General features: G+C 52.9%; 1 protein-coding gene across 2 annotated transcripts in view; it reads left to right on the top strand.

The window, feature by feature from the left end:
- The first annotated feature begins 359 nt into the window (after nucleotides 1–359).
- LOC122377668 (tight junction protein ZO-1-like) overlaps nucleotides 360–17696 on the top strand; it is a 73771-nt gene continuing 56434 nt past the window's right edge. The window contains exons 1-2 of one of the 2 annotated variants that reach the window (XM_043357978.1): nucleotides 360–723; nucleotides 4020–4170. In XM_043357978.1, the coding sequence (XP_043213913.1) occupies nucleotides 444–723; nucleotides 4020–4170 (431 nt within the window). In that variant the 5' untranslated portion in view covers nucleotides 360–443. The remainder of the gene's footprint in view (nucleotides 724–4019; nucleotides 4171–17696) is intronic. The other variant, XM_043357976.1, reaches the window with a different exon arrangement.

Raw genomic sequence — 17696 nt, 5'->3', positions numbered from 1 at the left:
TGACGTCATAAGTTTTCTTTGCATGCTTACTATTGCTAGTAGCTTGATATAGAACAATTGCTTAGAATCTCCCCTTTTGTCGTAGTCGCGCAGTTTATGTCTAGTTTTCGAGCCTTTATATTCATTTTTTGTTTGGTCCTTTATCTATTAATTGATTTATAATTTCCGATGTTTAACCATTGCTAGAAATTTAAACCTGTCATGAACCTACAATAAATGTAAGACGTATATTAAAAGCACCAAAAATGTAGACCACAAAAAGCCCATACTGCATAAGTTAGGGTTTTATAAACGGCCAAGAGATGGCGCGGCATGCCCCTCGGACCTCCTCGCTGGGTCGCGGCTCCGCGTCGGGTGCCGGGCGAGTCGCAGGGGCCGCCGCCGGGTGGTGAGTGTCGGAGTGGTACGCTGTGTGCCGGCTTTGTTTTGAACCAGTCGCGAAGATGGCGGGCTTGCGTGGTGTGTGCATGCTGTTGGAGAAGCACCGTGACGTGATATGTGAGGACCTCAATGTGGACGAGGTGGTACCTGAGCTTGTGAATAAGGGCATTCTTGGTGTGGAGGAGGAAAAGGCTCTTGTAAACGAGGATTTGGGGAGGGCTAAGGCGGAGCTACTAGTGAGCCAGCTTAGCAAGAAAGGCTTTGCGGCGTTTCAGGAGTTCTGCCACGTGCTGGAGAAGAGCCACCCTCACCTTCTGACGTGCTTTCTCATGGATGTAGCTGGTGAGTGCCCTCATGGGACGAGAATCGCTAGTTCACCGCTTGGTTCACCGGGGTTCAATGGTGTTTAATGGCTAGGGACATTTTCGAATAACCTGTTCGTTGAAATATGCGTTTTAGTATGCTCTGCGGTAGAACTATGTGTTTCTTCGTCGTTTTGCCCATCAGAGATCAGATGAGATGTAGAAATTTATCGTTGCAGTTTTTCAGTACACTAGTTAACAGCTATCGAGCTGTACATACAGGCCCGACTGGATCAGATGCCCCCTCCCCTCGATTACCGGTGGGGTGGACCGGTTCAGCCCCCCCCCCCCCCCAGCAGACTGGCTAACGGAGACGGCACCCGCCGGCCGGTCGGACGGGGCCAGGCCACTGCGCTGCTAGCATCTCATCCACCCGCTAAGCCCCCCCCCCCCCCCTCTTTCCCCGGTCCGCAGTCGCATCTGCCCCGACCGGCGGCCACCCACTCAGATGAAAGTGAAAGTGTTTGTTGAAAGCGGGTGGCCGCTACTTGGCTGCCCGTCCCCTTGTATGGATTTCCACATGTTCGTGGATTTTACGCTGTTTTTGGCCACTCCGCTGTTAATTCAGGGGATGCCATTATGATGTTTGACCGGCGTATGGCGCCTCGGACGGGTAGCCCGCACCCTCGGGTCTCCGGGTCCCTGGTCTCCCCTAGATCAGACACCGGACACCCCCGGTCGCCGACCGGTCCTCCCTGGCTGACCGACCTTCCCATATACCTACTCCCTGTTTGACCTCAGCTGACCCGGGCTGACACTAGCTACCTCGCCTCCGACTTGCGATACGGCTTCTGGCTGGTGTGCTCTGTCGACTGTCTTATCAAATTCAAATCATCATTATCTTCATTTGGCCCATGGATATTATAACTGTGTATGAATATTCCAAAACTGTCGTCATTGGCGAAATGACTTACCAAGCTCATCACACGTCCTAACGAGCTTGAATTCTCATCTCTGCCCGTTACTCCGTGTACCTAACGACTCTGCCAGTCGCGCCCCGCGCCTGATTTCTCAACACCCGTCCACGGGGGCCGGTTACTACCCCTTCCCTTCCCTCCCGTCCCTCACTCCTCGGCACCGGGTTACGGCCGGGCCGGGCCCGTCAGCCGAGGTGCTGATCTGACGAGGTGACGGGTTTGATGACGGCTGACCGGCGCCCGTCATCGGCCGTCATCGGCCGTCATTGGCTGCAGACCCCCGGTCGGCGGGGGTGATGGACCGGACCGGCCGCCGACCGACCGGCCAGCGCTGTATCGCAAACAAACAGGCCGCATTGCGTCACCGCGAGAAGGGTTGGCACGGGCCACGGGGCCGCGGATCGGTCGAGGCGCCGCCTGCTACAGTCATCTGCCCACAGCCAACCTGCTCTGCAACCCACAGTCAACCCTACCGAAATCAACCGTCCGTAGTCAACCACTCACATCTATCCACCCACCCAGTCAACCTTCCACAGAGTTCTGAATCCAGTCAGCCCGGTACACTCACTTATGAGAGCCTGTGAGAGTCAATTGTATATTTGCCCCCCCCCCCCCCCCCGAAGCTTCGACCCTATACACAACGAATGGTCCGTAATCGAACGTCCCTAGTCGTCGTTGAAGTCCACTGCTCACATCAAGCTTTTCGTGTTTCTTTTCTATCAATTGTGTTGGCCGTAAGATTGCTGCGCTTCCTCGCTGACTGCTGAGTGTCTACGAAAATCCAGGTCAGATTTGTCCGTCTTCTGCCCTGCCCTTCTCACAAGTGAATGTTCCGAGTACTTTCCGAGCGCAGGCCGCAGTGTCCCCGGCGGCGGAGTCCGATCCATAGTTCAAGCGGGGAGAGGAAGTTCATGTAGCTGACATTGGGCACAAAGTACAGGCGTGTGTACGTAATTACGCAATTACGAAAGTGCGTTACACTTACGCACTCCACCGTTGGCCGTAGTGGAGAAAAAAGATAGGCAGGAGGGCAGACTGTGGAAATATTGGGACCCTCAGCTACACAGAATACGTTTTACGGAGTTCTGGGGACGCAGTCCGAGGGTGCCTTCGGACCTTACATGATTAACACATGCGTTTCACAGACAAAAGATCGCATAGCACCTCTCTCCCCCGTTTAGTTTCTCTCCCCTCGCTTAGTTTGGGATAAACTAAAACATAAACGCTCATAAGGCGCACATATATCCTTGGGCCTACTGATCTCAGGCAGCTTTTGCCAAATTTTCAGGGAACTCAGATTTGTTTTTTAATAGAAAAACACAATTTTAACGAATCGTGTTTTAACTATTGACAACAAACCTTGGTTACTCTTAAAAACTAAACTCTACGTTATATCTAAACCGTACCTATGAATGAATGTTATTGCGGCTTAGATATACCGCAAATCAGGCCACATTGCCTGTTATGAGGACTGACCAGATGTCTGTGTGCCATAGCATATTCATAATTGCTAATATATTGAAATATATAAGTCATGATTGTCACGATACCTGGGGACAGTAGACATACATGGTAGCTGGGTATACCCGGGCATTTTCAATCCTCACTTTCCCTCCAGCCATTTGATGGTAATTGGTAGGCCTTCATTTGTCTGAATTGCACCATACATTAGCAAAGATGTCAAAAGTTCTCACTGCCGTTATTATTTATGGTTGACCGTTATTATGCCATTACTATCATTATGCACTTTTGTCATTTGTGTAAGTTTACATATTTAATATGTATAGCTCCAAGGTTCCTCTTTGTTGTTCACACCTGTGAACCAAGACAATTAGGTAAATAGTCTTACCTACATTTTATTACGGTTGTTATTGTTTATTTATTGCAAACCCTTTGTGTCTGTTACTGCGCGCCGCGGAAAGTGGGCTGATTGTATGAAGCATTGAGTTTCTCGACGAGGATAGCCCCAAAGCAGTGCTGTTGGCCGACCTGGTGACAGTGACATGAACTTCGCAGCGCTGGTACGGTCACTGTCGGCCGCTGTCCGCCTGTGTGGTGTCAGGTGCAGGTGGCTGCTCCCTGTAACGCCTCTCCCTACCAGCCAGGTGGTAGTGAATGCACCCAGTGGTCAGGCACTGGTCAGTGACGCTGTATCTTTCCGGTGACAGTGACTCGTCAGTGACATTTATACGTGACTTGTCAGTGACATTCATAGTGACTCGTAAACGTTGCTCTTAATGACTAAATCAGTGACCCGCCAGTGCCTCCCATCCAATGACCTGTCAGTCAGTGACAGTGACTTATCAGTGACCCTTTCCTGTGAACCCGTCTTCACTGACCTCGCCCCTCCGTCCGACAGCGATGAGTTCCAACACCCCGGCCACCGTCTCGTCTGGTGGCGATTCGGAGAGCCTCAAGTCGCTGGACGTGGCTCTCCGTGAGCGGGACCGGATGGTGCAGGAGAGGAACGAGCTGCGCGGCACGCTCACCAAGCGGAAAGTCAACAAAAGGTCAGTCAGAGTCCCATCCCATGGCCGAGCCGTCTCGGTAACTCCTTAGACAGGGAGGAAAAGAACTCCTTGGTCAGATCAGCCTACTTAGGATCTGACAGGACTCCCCTCCGTATTTTCTCACGGTACGCGGGTCTACAGTGGACCGCCCGCCAACAGCCGCTGGGCGAATCCCCGCTGTAAGCTCACTTTATTGTACTCTTTGTACTGCCCACAGGCTTATGGGGCGAATCCCCGCTGTAAGGTCACGTTACTGTACCTATTGTACCTCCTGTGGTCAGCCGTGGGAACGTCGCCAGTTCAGACGGTGTCATCGATTGGGGACCATTGTGACCCGTGCTTTAGCCCGTACTCAGCGACCGGTAACCTTGCCGTACATAACTCACCTCGAGAATTTACACCGGGCCGAATCGCATCAGGCTATGCTCATTTTACGTGAGTTACCGCCTGCCAACTGCCATGGAGGTGTCGATTTACATAGCTATTTTACGGCACATTTAGCCGGTGCTGCCATTAGCGGGACTGCGCCGACCGGCGCGGTGCGGAGCGGCGGTGAGTTGAAAAAGGTGGCGGAGGGCGGGTCACATGGGGTGCTGCCGTATGCCCCAGGTGGCTATCTCGGCAGGGAGAGATGGTGGGATATGATCCGCTGGGTTCGGTGTAGCTTGGCGAGTTGATGAGGCGCCGGGTGAGTCTGTTTCTCACCCTCCTCATTACCACTCAACTGGCGGCGGTCGCAGCTGTCGATTCCATCCTCCACTCAACTACCTACTTAGACAGAACCCCGAGCGATCTCGATCGGGGCCGGCGCCGGGCGTTATCAGAGCCCATTTCTCGGCGCTAATATCGCCGAGAGGTCTGAGGATCCCCCGAGAGCCACTCGGCCGAATGGGACTTTGATAAACGTCTCCGGAGCCGGCGGCTGGCACTGGCTCGTCGACGACGGACGGTACAGCACTTAGCACGGCGGCGCCATCTTGGCCCCGGGCGGTGACGACTGCCCAGGGACGTGGCCGGATCTTCAACGAGGGACGATCTGTCAGTGCAGATGTCACGTTAGCTGCGACTGTGTGCCCTGGTGTCTGGCTGACAGGGAATCTAGCGGTCCGATTGGTACGACTTTTGCTCTGTACTGTTGTGTCAAAAGTACCTGCCATTGCCGCTGGTGTTTTATTGATAGGTATTGGCCGTAATTCTGCAATAGTGTACTTTGTGACGTAATCGTCCGGCTGATTCTTCATACGACCGATACCGTCACATATATGTGACGGTCACTTGCACGTCAGAACCATCGCCAATACGGGAAGTTCCTTAGTCATTGGAATGTCCCCGCCTGTACTTACCGCCACTTGAAACAATTGGTGTGCTTAGCATGTTTTCATCGCACGTTCACGCTCTAAGCGCCTGGGTGAGACTCGCCCACACCTTTCGGTGGACCACCCAGATGGACGTCCACCCCTCTTTGGCGCTTTGCCACCCCGGTCCACGTGGGACCCACCTGCGTCTCTGCGTGCGATGAGAGAAGAACGCCACAGTCGCCCGTATAACCACGCATAATCCCGACCCCTCTCCAATATGCCTGTGAGAACGCATAGGTCATGATGTACTCCTAACGTCATCCTCGAGCTGTCTGCTGCGCACTGTGCGCAGATACTCAGCTCACATCTCACCCGCTCTGCGTTCCCGCTGCGCCCTAATGTGTGCGCTCGCGAGGGGCTGATCAACGTGGCACGCCTGAATCAACTGGATGACTGGCCACGTTTGCTCGCAGTTCGCACCCCTCCGGCGTCTGATGGAGGCCCCGGCCGAACCCCAACCCCTCGCGCGTTGGCGGTGTTGTTATTGGTGTGAGGTCGTGTGCTGAGGCTTTCCTCCTTGAGTCCACCGGATGAGTCAGCAAGCTGGACAGCTTCATAAGGTGTGCGCAGATGACGACACGGTGCCGTTTCCTTTTAACCCGGCAGTTGCTGGGGTATTTCGCCACCCACCGTTTGCTGGGGGGGGGGGGGCGTTAAACGCCCCCAGCCGATAACTCGAGAACCAATAGGCGCAGCGAAACGCACGAGGCGGCAAATGAAAGAGCGCGACGAGACGCTTCAGATTAGTACTTAAAAGTTGAATTTTGAGGTCACAGGTCGGGTCAAGGTCAGGTCAAACACCTGAAATCGGGCTTTCAGTAGCATGGACTTCAGGACTTCCCAATGGGCACCTCTCGTCATAAACTCTGTCAAAACGGTGCACAATCCATCATATAAGGCCTACAAGAGTGTCAGCTCCATGTAGGGGTCAGTCAAGCATAGGTCAGGGTCAAGGTCAGGTCAACCGGGTAGGCACTAGAGATGCCCTTTTTGAACCCGCAAACCCGCTTTCTGCGGGTTTTCAAAACCCGCAGGGTTTTTGGCGGGTTCGAGAAGCAAAACTTGTCGTGTGGCGGGTATTTGGCGGTCAGACTTTAGAACCTATAAATTTATTTTTTATTTTTTTAGATGCAAAACACAATGCCAAGTGCATTTGCTCAGGTTAACAATACAATATTCATCAAAACAACTTTTAAAACAGAACCAAATATAAAAATATATCAAGGAAGCACATTTCAAATGCAAAACTGAAAACAACCAGCAATAGCATCCACAGTGCTAGCAATGACCAAACCAGGGTACAAACGACAAACTACAAAGCATAAATAAATGCTGATGAAAGCATTCCATAAAACATAAAAGAACCTGAAAGCAAACTTATAGGAAGCTGAACTGAAGTCTATGTGCAGTGTGCACTAGATATACATTATGGAAGAACCCAGACTAAAATGAGATGTTGATGTTGAAAATCAGAGCAAATGCCACATGTTACTTTATTTGCGTCTGGTCGGCATAAAAAAGAGCTAAACAAAATTTGATGCAAATTCATTGATTACCTATCCTACTCTATGTTCTGTCCCACCCTATATTACGAAAATAACACACCAATTAGGTACCTGCAATTACTCTTACAAAAAATCAAAATATTGACTGGCATGCGGCCCAAACATAACGCAATACAATACTGGCGCACTTTCGACATTCTGACAAGGATTGGCATTTGACTGCGTCAATTTTGGTCTCTGAGGCGAAGGAAAGCTGTCATTGATGACGCAATAATTATTTTACAATCAATTTTTCTGTCTTGGTTTTTGAATACCTCAAAATAGCAGTTATACATGTTACAAAACCACGTAGCTGGTCGCATTTATTTCTTTTGTCTTTTTACGTCCTTATCATTTGTATGCCGATTGCCGAGAGAAGACCAGCCGGAGAGCATTACCAAGACCAACTATAAAATTATTACATTTTATTTAGTATTTACTGTCTCTTTATTTCCTAACCGGTGATTAACCTCTGAATTGTAAAACTTTAGCTGTTGTGTAAAATAATATTATCAGAATGGCACATTAATATGCATTATACAACGGTGTTTTCGCAACAAGTTCGCACTAACTACGGCTGCAATAATTTAGTCGCTGTAACATTCCTTGCAATCAGCTGTTGGTGACGCTTCTGACGCATGTTTCCAAAAATGCGTGGTTCATTGGTTAGTTGGTTTTTGATGGGCTTTTGCATGATTTGTTTTATGTGTAGATCGACTGGATACGCATTATTCACCGTGACACTATTTATTTTTAACTGGAAATCGCATATCTTTTTATATCAACATTCATTTTGATAACAGTATCATTTCAGAAGCCTAACATTGAGAGGAACCAGAGTGAAATTTTGATCCTCAGCCAATGCTGAAGGGTAAGGTGAGAGAAAGATTTTACGGAACTCTTTTCAGAAAGGAATTTCAAATGTATTGATGCATTATTCGTTTTCCATTATCCAGTGTGCACTTCCTGAGGACTTAGCATAGCAATTTCAAGTCCTTACTATTTGTTTGGCTGTATTTTTCTGCACAACAATGAAGCAAGTAAGGTTTATATAGCTCTAGCATTGACCCAGCTGTATTTTTTCCTTGCAAAGGCAGGTTTTTTTTAAAATTGCGGGTTTTTAGCGGGTTCGGCTCAGCCAAAATCAGCTTGCGGGTAGTTGTGGTTGGGCAAGGGGTAGCTGCGGGGCGGGGCGGGTAATGAAATTGCAAATTTGGTGCATCTCTAGTAGGCACATATCCCCGAAAATCAAAACTGATATTCGCAGCCTGTGACACATGTTTTTTAGGTAATTTGAGGCGTAGAACACGATGGTGACATTCATTTTATCATATGTGTACGTGTTTGGCTCAAAAAGTTCAATTTAAGAAATGCATGTATCATGGTCGTGAAGAAGTCACGAAAAATTGCCAAGGTTCAGTTCAAGATTATGGAAAATGCGGAACGATAATCAATAATCGAAGATAGCCATTTCACTGATCATGGTATTGGAAGTCTAATGGCGTTTACGGCATGTCTGTATGTCTATTCTGTGATTATATATGATTTTTTGAACATATGCCGTTTTTGGTCGAAAACTCAGAAATTATGACGTCACTAAAACCTCGATATCTCAAAAATTTTCCGACCGATTTTTTTGAAACTTTGTCACAATAAACTTCAATCAATTCCCTACAGGTACCCAAAGTTTGGCGCGCCTGCGGCGCGCCGTTTTTATGCTATGGCCCGGCGAAAAAAGTGGGGGCGTTTAACGCCCCCCCCCCCCCCAGCAACTCGCGGGTTAAAACGGAAGGAAGGGATACGATCTGAAAAGCTTGTTGCAATATACGATGACTGACATCTTTGATTATATTCAATTTATGAGTAATTGTGGGCGATTGACGTCTCGTTTTGAACGGAAGGCAGGATGTAGTCTCGGTGCAGTGGGTGCTGCTTTCAGTCGGCCTGCCTGTCAGGATGACAGCGACTTGGTATCGCACTTTTCGCGCAGTGCTTTACCATGCATCGCAACAGTCAGCGAATCGCTCATTGCAGGCGTGCTCTGTGGTCTAGTAGCGCGTGACGGTCGCCGTGCCCTTGCTGGACGGTGGGACCACGGAGGTGGTTACTGGCCGGCCGCTGGTGATCGTGCGTAGCGCGGCCCCTCTGGAGTCACGACCCGACTGCATGCACCGCACAGAAACTGCATGGATATCGCACGGATAGTGGACACTGCACGGACATTGCACGGACATTGCACGGACAATGCACAGACGTTAGACAATGCATAACAAGCCAGACGGATCCCCGAAATCGGGGTGAGGAATGGGACACAGCTAGTGGTAACCTACTGGGAGCTATCGGCATCGGGTCGCTGGAGTCAATAATCACTTTTTCTATCGATGGATCATGTATATTTAATTTGCTAACTCCATGTAGACTTGATAGTTGTTGGATCTGAAATCGTTAAAAGTAACTGTGCAATGCCGCTAGACTTGATGCTTAAAAAGCAATGACAAACTACTAAAACCCCATTCCAACAATTCATTCTCTTTTGGCGAAGCCACCGCAATGGCTCCACTTTACCTCATCAACCCCAGGAATGTACCCAGGAATGTACTCAGCTTAGTGGTCACTGGACAGTTTTCACATTTCACTGTAACTCGCGTTCAGATGGTGCCCATGTCGCTGCTCATACTTTTGACCACGTCTTCCGTGCTCATAACCGTTATTTTCCTCTAGTTTAGTATCATTCCCGTGGTCATTTCATATCTAAATAGCGTCTCTAGTGTAATGTTATATATTCCAGCTCGTGTGTCCAGATGGAATTGGCGATTCCGAAATGCTGCTGGGTAAAATCTCGTCCCCAGACACCGTGTAATGTATGCATGGTGTTTGGACGACCAGTGGGCGGCTGCGGGGCCTGGTGAACGCAGGAGATTGGATGCGTCTCGACCGCCGTGTTTTCGGGGTCGCCCTGGCATGCTGATCAGACTAGCAGAAACCTAGGGGGACTCGCCGACCCCAGGCTCGTGTAGGGTTGGGGACGTTGCGCGACATCCTCCCCCGGGCGACATCTCATCCCCGACTGCCTCCGCACCGGCGCACTGTTTATAGCTGCACCGTCTCCGGGTTTGTCGTCAGCCTAATGGATTAGACCCGAGCTACCAACGGGTGCCACTGCACTTCCAGCTGCAGAAAAGCGGTCCGCGATGTTTCCTTTGAAACGCTCTGCCGGCTAGCTGACTTGTCCTGATTGCTTGCTTGTTTGCGCTGAGCGGCTTCAAAGGTTCACAGTTGAGTCGGTTCCGTGTATCAGAATTGCCGCCGCCAGCGACGTGGGCTTTAGTCAATTACCTACATTTGATGTTCCATTGATATCCGGCTGGCGGCCGTCGCATTGCGCTTCTCTTTTAGGTCAACTGAAGGTCAATCATGTATCTGGTTTTCCCCAAGAGGATACATCAAATAACCTTTGACGGACATTGCACTGTTGGGTGAATCCAAAGGTCCAGTGCGGTGTGAAATGTGATTTGAAGTCACGACCGAGGCATATGATCTCGTCTTTTGATCTGCAGGTGCCAGATGAAAATTGGGGAAACCCTTGAATCCTCTCAGCATGCCTACGATTCCAGCCGGCCTGAGCAGAAAACGCAAATACTGTTTGATGTCTGTATCTCAAATGCTGTCTGACTAGATCTGGTGGGGCAGAATAAAAAAAATGAACAGTCCCAGAATAAATAGCGATGCCGTGACGTCCCTGCTATTCCCTTGATTACATTGGTTGCGAGCCATTGGGGTCGGGATTGGTCAGTGTTGGTAGAGGTGGTGACTGGCTTCCCACAGTTCTTCGACGGACGGTGGTTGGGTGGTGGCCGTCCATCAGGTCCCGCTGTCTCCGGCTCGGTCCCACCTGGTGTGGTCAGGGTGGGCGCCATTCATCGGATCTTACCTGAACGGACTGACACGGGTCGCCTTCTTGGGTAAGGTATGGGTAGGCAGACAACTGAACCAGTGACAACTGAACCAGGGACAACTGAACCAGTAAAACTAAACCAGGGACAACTGAACCAGTGACAACTGAGCCAGTGACAACTGAACCAGCGACAACTGAACCAGTGACAACTGAACCAGCGACAACTGAACCAGTGACAACTGAACCAGTGACAACTGAACCAGGGACAACTGAACCAGTGACAGCTGAACCAGTGGACAACTGAACCAGTGGACAACTGAACCAGTGGGCAACTGAACCAGTAGACAACTGAACCAGTGACAACTGAACCAGTGACAACTGAACCAGTGACAACTGAGTCAGTGACAACTGAACCAGTGACAACTGAACCAGTGACAACTGAACCAGTATGACAACTGAACCAGTGACAACTGAACCAGTGACAACTGAACCAGTGACAACTGAACCAGTGTCCAGTGGACAACTGAACCAGTGACAACTGAACCAGTATGGCAACTGAACCAGTGGACGACCAAACCAGTGGACAACTGAACCAGCGGACAACTGAACCAGTAGACAACTGAGCCAGCGGACAACTGAACCAGTGGGCAACTAATGTCGTACTGCGCTGTATAGGTATAGGTATAAGGTAGCGGGTGGCTGGACGGACGGTCTGTGCCAATCTGCCGGTCTGCCAATTGATCTGTGTCCGATCTATTAGAGTGTCCGTCCGAGAGCCGTACGGCGGCTGACAGGGCTGACAGCTAGCCTGGTGGTCGCGAACTGGTGTGGCAACCGTTACGCCCACCTGGGACGCCCGAATAGTTAGCAACGTATAAATGATATTCACTTTGATGGCCTAACTCTGGACAGACAGGGCACGCAACGTGGGCTTGGCAGAGTTCAGCCCGCCTGGGCCCAGAGGAATCTTCGGTATATAAACGGATTCACTGCTCGGGCTTACATCGGGCTTACGCCAATTACGTCGCACAACTAGGGCTAAACAACGGCTGTCCTGAGCTCGCCGAGAGGTCCAGAGGGCATACCTCCGGCAGAGCATGGGCTTTAGTCGGCGTTTTTGTGTCATACGCCGACTTTAGTCTTTAGCCCAAGCGCTAGCCGACTTTAGTCCAAGCGCTAGCCGACTTTAGCCCGACTAAAAATCTCGGGCAAGCCGCACTTCAGCTTGCTTGGGCCCGGAGTAAAATTGCTTGCTGGGCTACTGGTTAGTGGTTAAGTTGTCACTGGTTCAGTTGTCACTGGTTCAGTTGTCCACTGGTTCAGTTGTCCACTGGTTCAGTTGTCCACTGGTTCAGTTGTCACTGGTTCAGTTGTCACTGGTTCAGTTGTCACTGGTTCAGTTGTCATACTGGTTCAGCTGTCATACTGGTTCAGTTGTCACTGGTTCAGCTGTCACTGGTTCAGCTGTCACTGGTTCAGTTGTCACTGGTTCAGTTGTCACTGGTTCAGTTGTCTACTGGTTCAGTTGTCCGCTGGTTCAGTTGTCCACTGGTTCAGTTGTCTACTGGTTCAGTTGTCACTGGTTCAGTTGCCCCTGGTTCAGTTGCCCCTGGTTCAGTTGTCACTGGTTCAGTTGTCACTGGTTCAGTTGTCCCTGGTTCAGTTGTCCCTGGTTCAGTTGTCACTGGTTCAGTTGTCCCTGGTTCAGCTGTCACTGGTTCAGTTGTCCACTGGTTCAGTTGTCACTGGTTCAGTTGTCCTGGTTCAGTTGTCACTGGTTCAGTTGTCATGGAACCAAGGTATGGCACCGGCGTTGACCCCCGCACAGCTATCCTTACCGCAAGCCAAGAACGCATAGCCGGTTTGTTATTTGCGGTCAAGGGCCACGTCAACTGCGAAGTCATTGTCATCCCAGACTCATTAAGCAGCAGATGTGTGAATGGTGTTCTGGTAAATGACTCGAGACCCGTCCTCACCGCATCCGTCAACGCCGTTCCTGCCTGTGTGCGTCCCTTCCGGGCCCCTAAATGTGACGCCAGAACCGCCCTCGGTGCCCCCGAGCGGAGGACAGTGACGGCCCGAGGACCAGGGTCGGTTTGGGGCAGGAATGACGCGACATCGCCTGACATTCGGCGCAGCGCGGGGCTTAGTCTAATTTGGGGCCCGTTCACTCAGCCATGGCGGACGTTGCACGTCTAGTTGTGGCGCAGCCGTCTACTCAAAACGGATAGTGTGGGCCATTTGAAGGTTTCATGAGGTGCAACTGTGACATCATGGGCCCTTAGTTTTTATCGCTTGTACGACACACATTGCCTTCGTCCCTATATCCTTAGCCTTAGCCAGCCTTTCGCGAACGCCGCGATTCATTTCCCGGCAGCGTGACTTAAGGTTTGCAATGTGGGCTGTCCTGTGCTGTACCGTGCATTGCATTTGTGCATTGTTGACTGGCGGCCGTTGTCCTGCAGCTGTTTAACCAACAGAGTGAGGCAGCGCGAGCGGCGCGCTGTCTGGCCGCCGGCCGGCGCGGCCCAAACCGGTTGTTGAATCGATGAAAGTTGTCCGGTGATGGGCGATTTCACCGTGGCCCGGTCGGCCGGGATTCGCGGGCCCTTTCCGCCGGCCGTCCGGACCGCTCGGCTTATCACGGATGAGCACCGGCTCAGTGAGTTATCGGCCATTGGAAGTTGGCCGGATGGCCCGTTCGTTGTCCGCGTTGTATGAACGAGAGCCGCTCTCGTCTGTGGAGGTTGGCAGAGTGGACTCGCCCGCGACCTCCGAGCGCCGCGCCGGCGGGGCTGGACAGGACGGTCGCTGCTCGGACAGCTCTGTCCGGGCGAGCGCCCCGGACCGACCACTGACTAATGATCTGTCCGGTCTGTGGTGGGCGTGGCGCGGCGGGCCGAACGTCAGTGGTCGCTCTCAGCTGTCTAGGCGGCCGTGAGCTGACAACGTAAGCTGGTCCGTCCCGGGGGAACTGCGCAGCGGCAACTGCTCTCTCCTCTCCAAGTGGACAACCCGTACCTCCCGACCCGCCTCTGCCGCTGGGTCGCCGGCCGTCCGGCGCCCGACGGATGGCCCCCTGGAGAGAGGTTCGTGTCGTCTTCGGAACGGTCCTCGGACTGACCCGGCGACCACCGCGATGCGTTGTGCCATAGGTCCGGAGCCCATCGTCCCTCGGTCCCCTGTCAGATAATGGACAGTCGGTCCTGACCAGCCGCCGCGGTCGGCAGGGGTTCATTTGACGTCACCGGTAGCACAGATCCGCCGATCAGCTGACGGTAGCCGGTCGTTCGCCGTCTGACCAAGATGTATATCCATTTCCTCCGCTTCACGGTCTGAGAGCTTACAGTGGCGCAACGTGGGAGTATCGGGGATAGAATTATAAAGTACGGAAAGTGACAAACTAATGACGTTTACCGCGGCTTTGTGATTAATACAACTGTCGTCGTAAGCCAGCGTCGCCTGATATTCGTCGCCTCTTGGCGTACAAAAACCCGTGTGTCGTATCCGCCCGTTATCTCCGTCTCCTTCTTTGTCTCAGTCTCAGGCTCCATCTTCGCCATCTTCTCCTTCCGTTTTCTTGGCCAGCGCGGTCGTTGCCGTTGCCGTTATCGTCTCAGCCCCATTCCCCCTCTGAACGATGGTGTAATCAGCGACGGCAGTTTGCGGCGCCGACGGTCGGCCCGTTGACTTTCCGTCGATTCAAAGCGGCCACATGGCTGCCATTCAGCGACTTCTCCGACGGGCAGAGCTCAGAGCTAACGACCGGTTGGCCCGTGCGTAAGGCAGAGGGCGTGCAGCCTATGCCGGCCATGGAGCCTCTCTCGACAGTTGTGACGCCACCGGCTCCCTGCGCGCTCGGCTGCGTCGCAGTCCAAAGTCGCTGCTCTCAGCTAACAGCTTTGGGTCGGTGACATGTGTGATCCGCGGCCACCTGACTTTTCTCTTCACCAGCGCCTCTTGAGGCCGATGTTGCAGTAAGTGTGAAGAAAACCTATAAGACGAATCCCCTACAAATTATATTCATTCCCAATTCAAAGTTTGTGATCAGCCTTAGAACTTCGTATAATCCAGTAGTCGCGCGAGTCACCTCGTTGGTCATGGCTCATTATGTGCCTGCAGCGCGGCATTTGGCCGGTTATTGGGCGATGAGCGCCAGTCGCTCCATCAACTGGATGGGCTATGATGAGTTAATCTGCAGCGGCGGCCACTCGCCGGAACAGCCGTGTTTGAACCGTTTGGCTGGACAGTAATCGCCGACCGCGCTTGGCCGTGTTGATACGGCAGGGAAGGGTCGTAATTAGGCGCGGGAACGCTGCCAGTGGTGCGGAGAGCTGCCGCAGCTGCGCGGAGCGGACGCGGTCACAGAGAGCTATGACTGCTGCCAGAGCTGCGACAGCCGCCGGCACAGCTGCGCACGGCTGCTGAAGTCACACAGAACTGTCACAGAGAGCTGGAGAGAGCAGTCGCAGAGCTGTGGCAGGCACAGCCACCGCCTCTCACAGATGCACAAAGCTCAGCCGCGAGAACGGTCAGAACTGTGCGATTTTGGCAGGAGAGTCCTGCGCAGCTGACAACCCATTGCAGCTGTGTGGCTGTGGCACTGAGGTAGCTCGTCCTGACGACAGCCGACAGCACTCTCAGAGCCGCCCAGATCTGCCAATGCTAGGCTGCACGGGGACGTCCCCGGCGGCCCCCGCACCGTCGGAGAGCCGCCGACCGACACGGAGAGCCGAGAGAATGTCGGGATCGATGGCCACCGCGCCAGGGCCGCAGGCGCCACGCGCCGCCGGCGTTAACACCGAGCCGACCCGGTCCGCGGGCGCCCATATCGACACCGACACTGACACCGACTCGGCCCACCCAGGCGCTCATACTGACACTGACACGACACCGACATTGCCGCGCACCACCTGTTCCTGGACGCCTATACCGTCATCGGCACTGACACTTGCACTGACAATGATATTGACATGTTGCCGACACTGACACCGACACCGACTCGGTGCGAGCTCCAGGGCATTGACACCGACACTGGCCTCGCCGAAATCCCCAGGCGCCCATACCGACGTGAGGCCATGTCATGTCAGCAGAACATTGACACAGACGCCGAGGCGCCGACACGGTCGCCGACGGGTCGGCGTTCAGTCCGCCCGCGCCGTCCCGCTCCGGTGTCGCCGACTCCGGGACATGCCACGCGGTCATCGATCGCGACGATCTCACAGACGGCCGACGTGACGGTGCCGACGGCGAGTCGGTGACGACGGTGACTGCCAAACGACGGGTGGTAGGATCATATAACCAACAATGTGGATCGTTCAGGATCATATAACCAACAATGTCGATCAGCCAGGATCAATAACCAACAACGTATATTAGTCAGGATCATATAACCATGACAATGGATCGTTCAGGATCATACACCAAACCAACAATTGATTAGAACGACCAGCAGTTGATAAAAAGAAAAATAGAAGACTGGTGACTGAACCGGCTGATCTAACATGGTCCTGATTGACCTGGTGGGGCCACAAATTCCATCCACCCCTCTAGCAACGGTATTAGATCACACATGCCCTCCCCCCCCCCCGGCGCTTGTTTCGGGGCACACCACAGCTGTCGCTCGGCGCGCCGGGTCCATTTTTGGTGTCCGTATTTCCGCGGCGGTGGTATATACCGTCGGCACTGAGCTCTGTAACGGCCCCCGGTCCCGTTAGTGGTGCATTACGTCCCCGGCTGGCGACAGTCTGCGACGGGGCCGGCCGCACACGTGCACCCGACGAGGGGCCATTATGAGCCGTAACCGTGCTGCCGTGGACGCCATCAACATGCCAGTTGGGGTATTACATGGCCCTTTATTGTCATCAATATTGGAACAATGTCGGACATTCGGCAAGTCATCGCTCAGTGCTCCTGTTATCCTGATTGGTATATGAGCGTCCTGTGGTGCTGTGAACCGTTTAGTGGGGTTCGATGGCAGTTTGCATTCAGTTTATTGACGAGTTAGCCGTGGCGTTGATGCTAAAAATGGTGGCTTTATGTGTTAGCGCAATAGGTGAACACATACGCTGAATATTGATTGTACGCAGGCGCTCACGGCACTTCCTAACCTCTTGTGCGGTCTTGAGCCGGCCGGGGTGATTCGCGTGCCGTTCTCGTCGACTAGTGTTTTATCGGTCTCGGTGGACGCTGTGACCTCCATTGTGTCCGTACCGTGGTTCGTTTTTACCCTGTGCGGGGGACCACCCAGGAGTTGGTCCGCCAGCGGACGAAGGGGGACCGCCTGGTGCGTGACTCCCTGTCCGTCGGCCCCCGGGTGAAGCCCCGCGAGACAGACTGGGGGGGGGGGGGGGGCGTGGTGGCTGGTGGTCCCCGACGGAGTGGTCTGTTCACACCTCGGTTTGTCTAGACATCGCGGGATGGTCAGGCAGGCTAGGTCACCCCATCGGCTCCAGTTTACTAACCCAGAAGGGGAGCGCTCGTCGCGGCACTCGCGTGCACTGAGACAGCCAGGAGAGGCTGCTCCCCCCCCCCCCCACTCGCCTCCCTCGATGAAGACCGTCCGTCCGGGCCCCCGCAGCTGCCGGTTCTCACAGGTCCTTGCGCTCGGCCGGCAATCACCGAGCCCGCGCGCGGCACGCAGTATTGACGCATGGCTCTCCTGAGCGTGCATTGCATAAGAGCCGGACGCACAGGGCTAAATGTAAACGGACATGCCGTGCTTGGGCT

Source organism: Amphibalanus amphitrite, unplaced genomic scaffold (assembly GCF_019059575.1).
Source record: "Amphibalanus amphitrite isolate SeventyFive unplaced genomic scaffold, NRLGWU_Aamphi_draft 000048F_arrow, whole genome shotgun sequence".
NCBI classification, from domain to species: Eukaryota; Metazoa; Arthropoda; class Thecostraca; order Balanomorpha; family Balanidae; genus Amphibalanus; species Amphibalanus amphitrite.
This window is presented reverse-complemented; position numbering and strand designations above follow the sequence as displayed.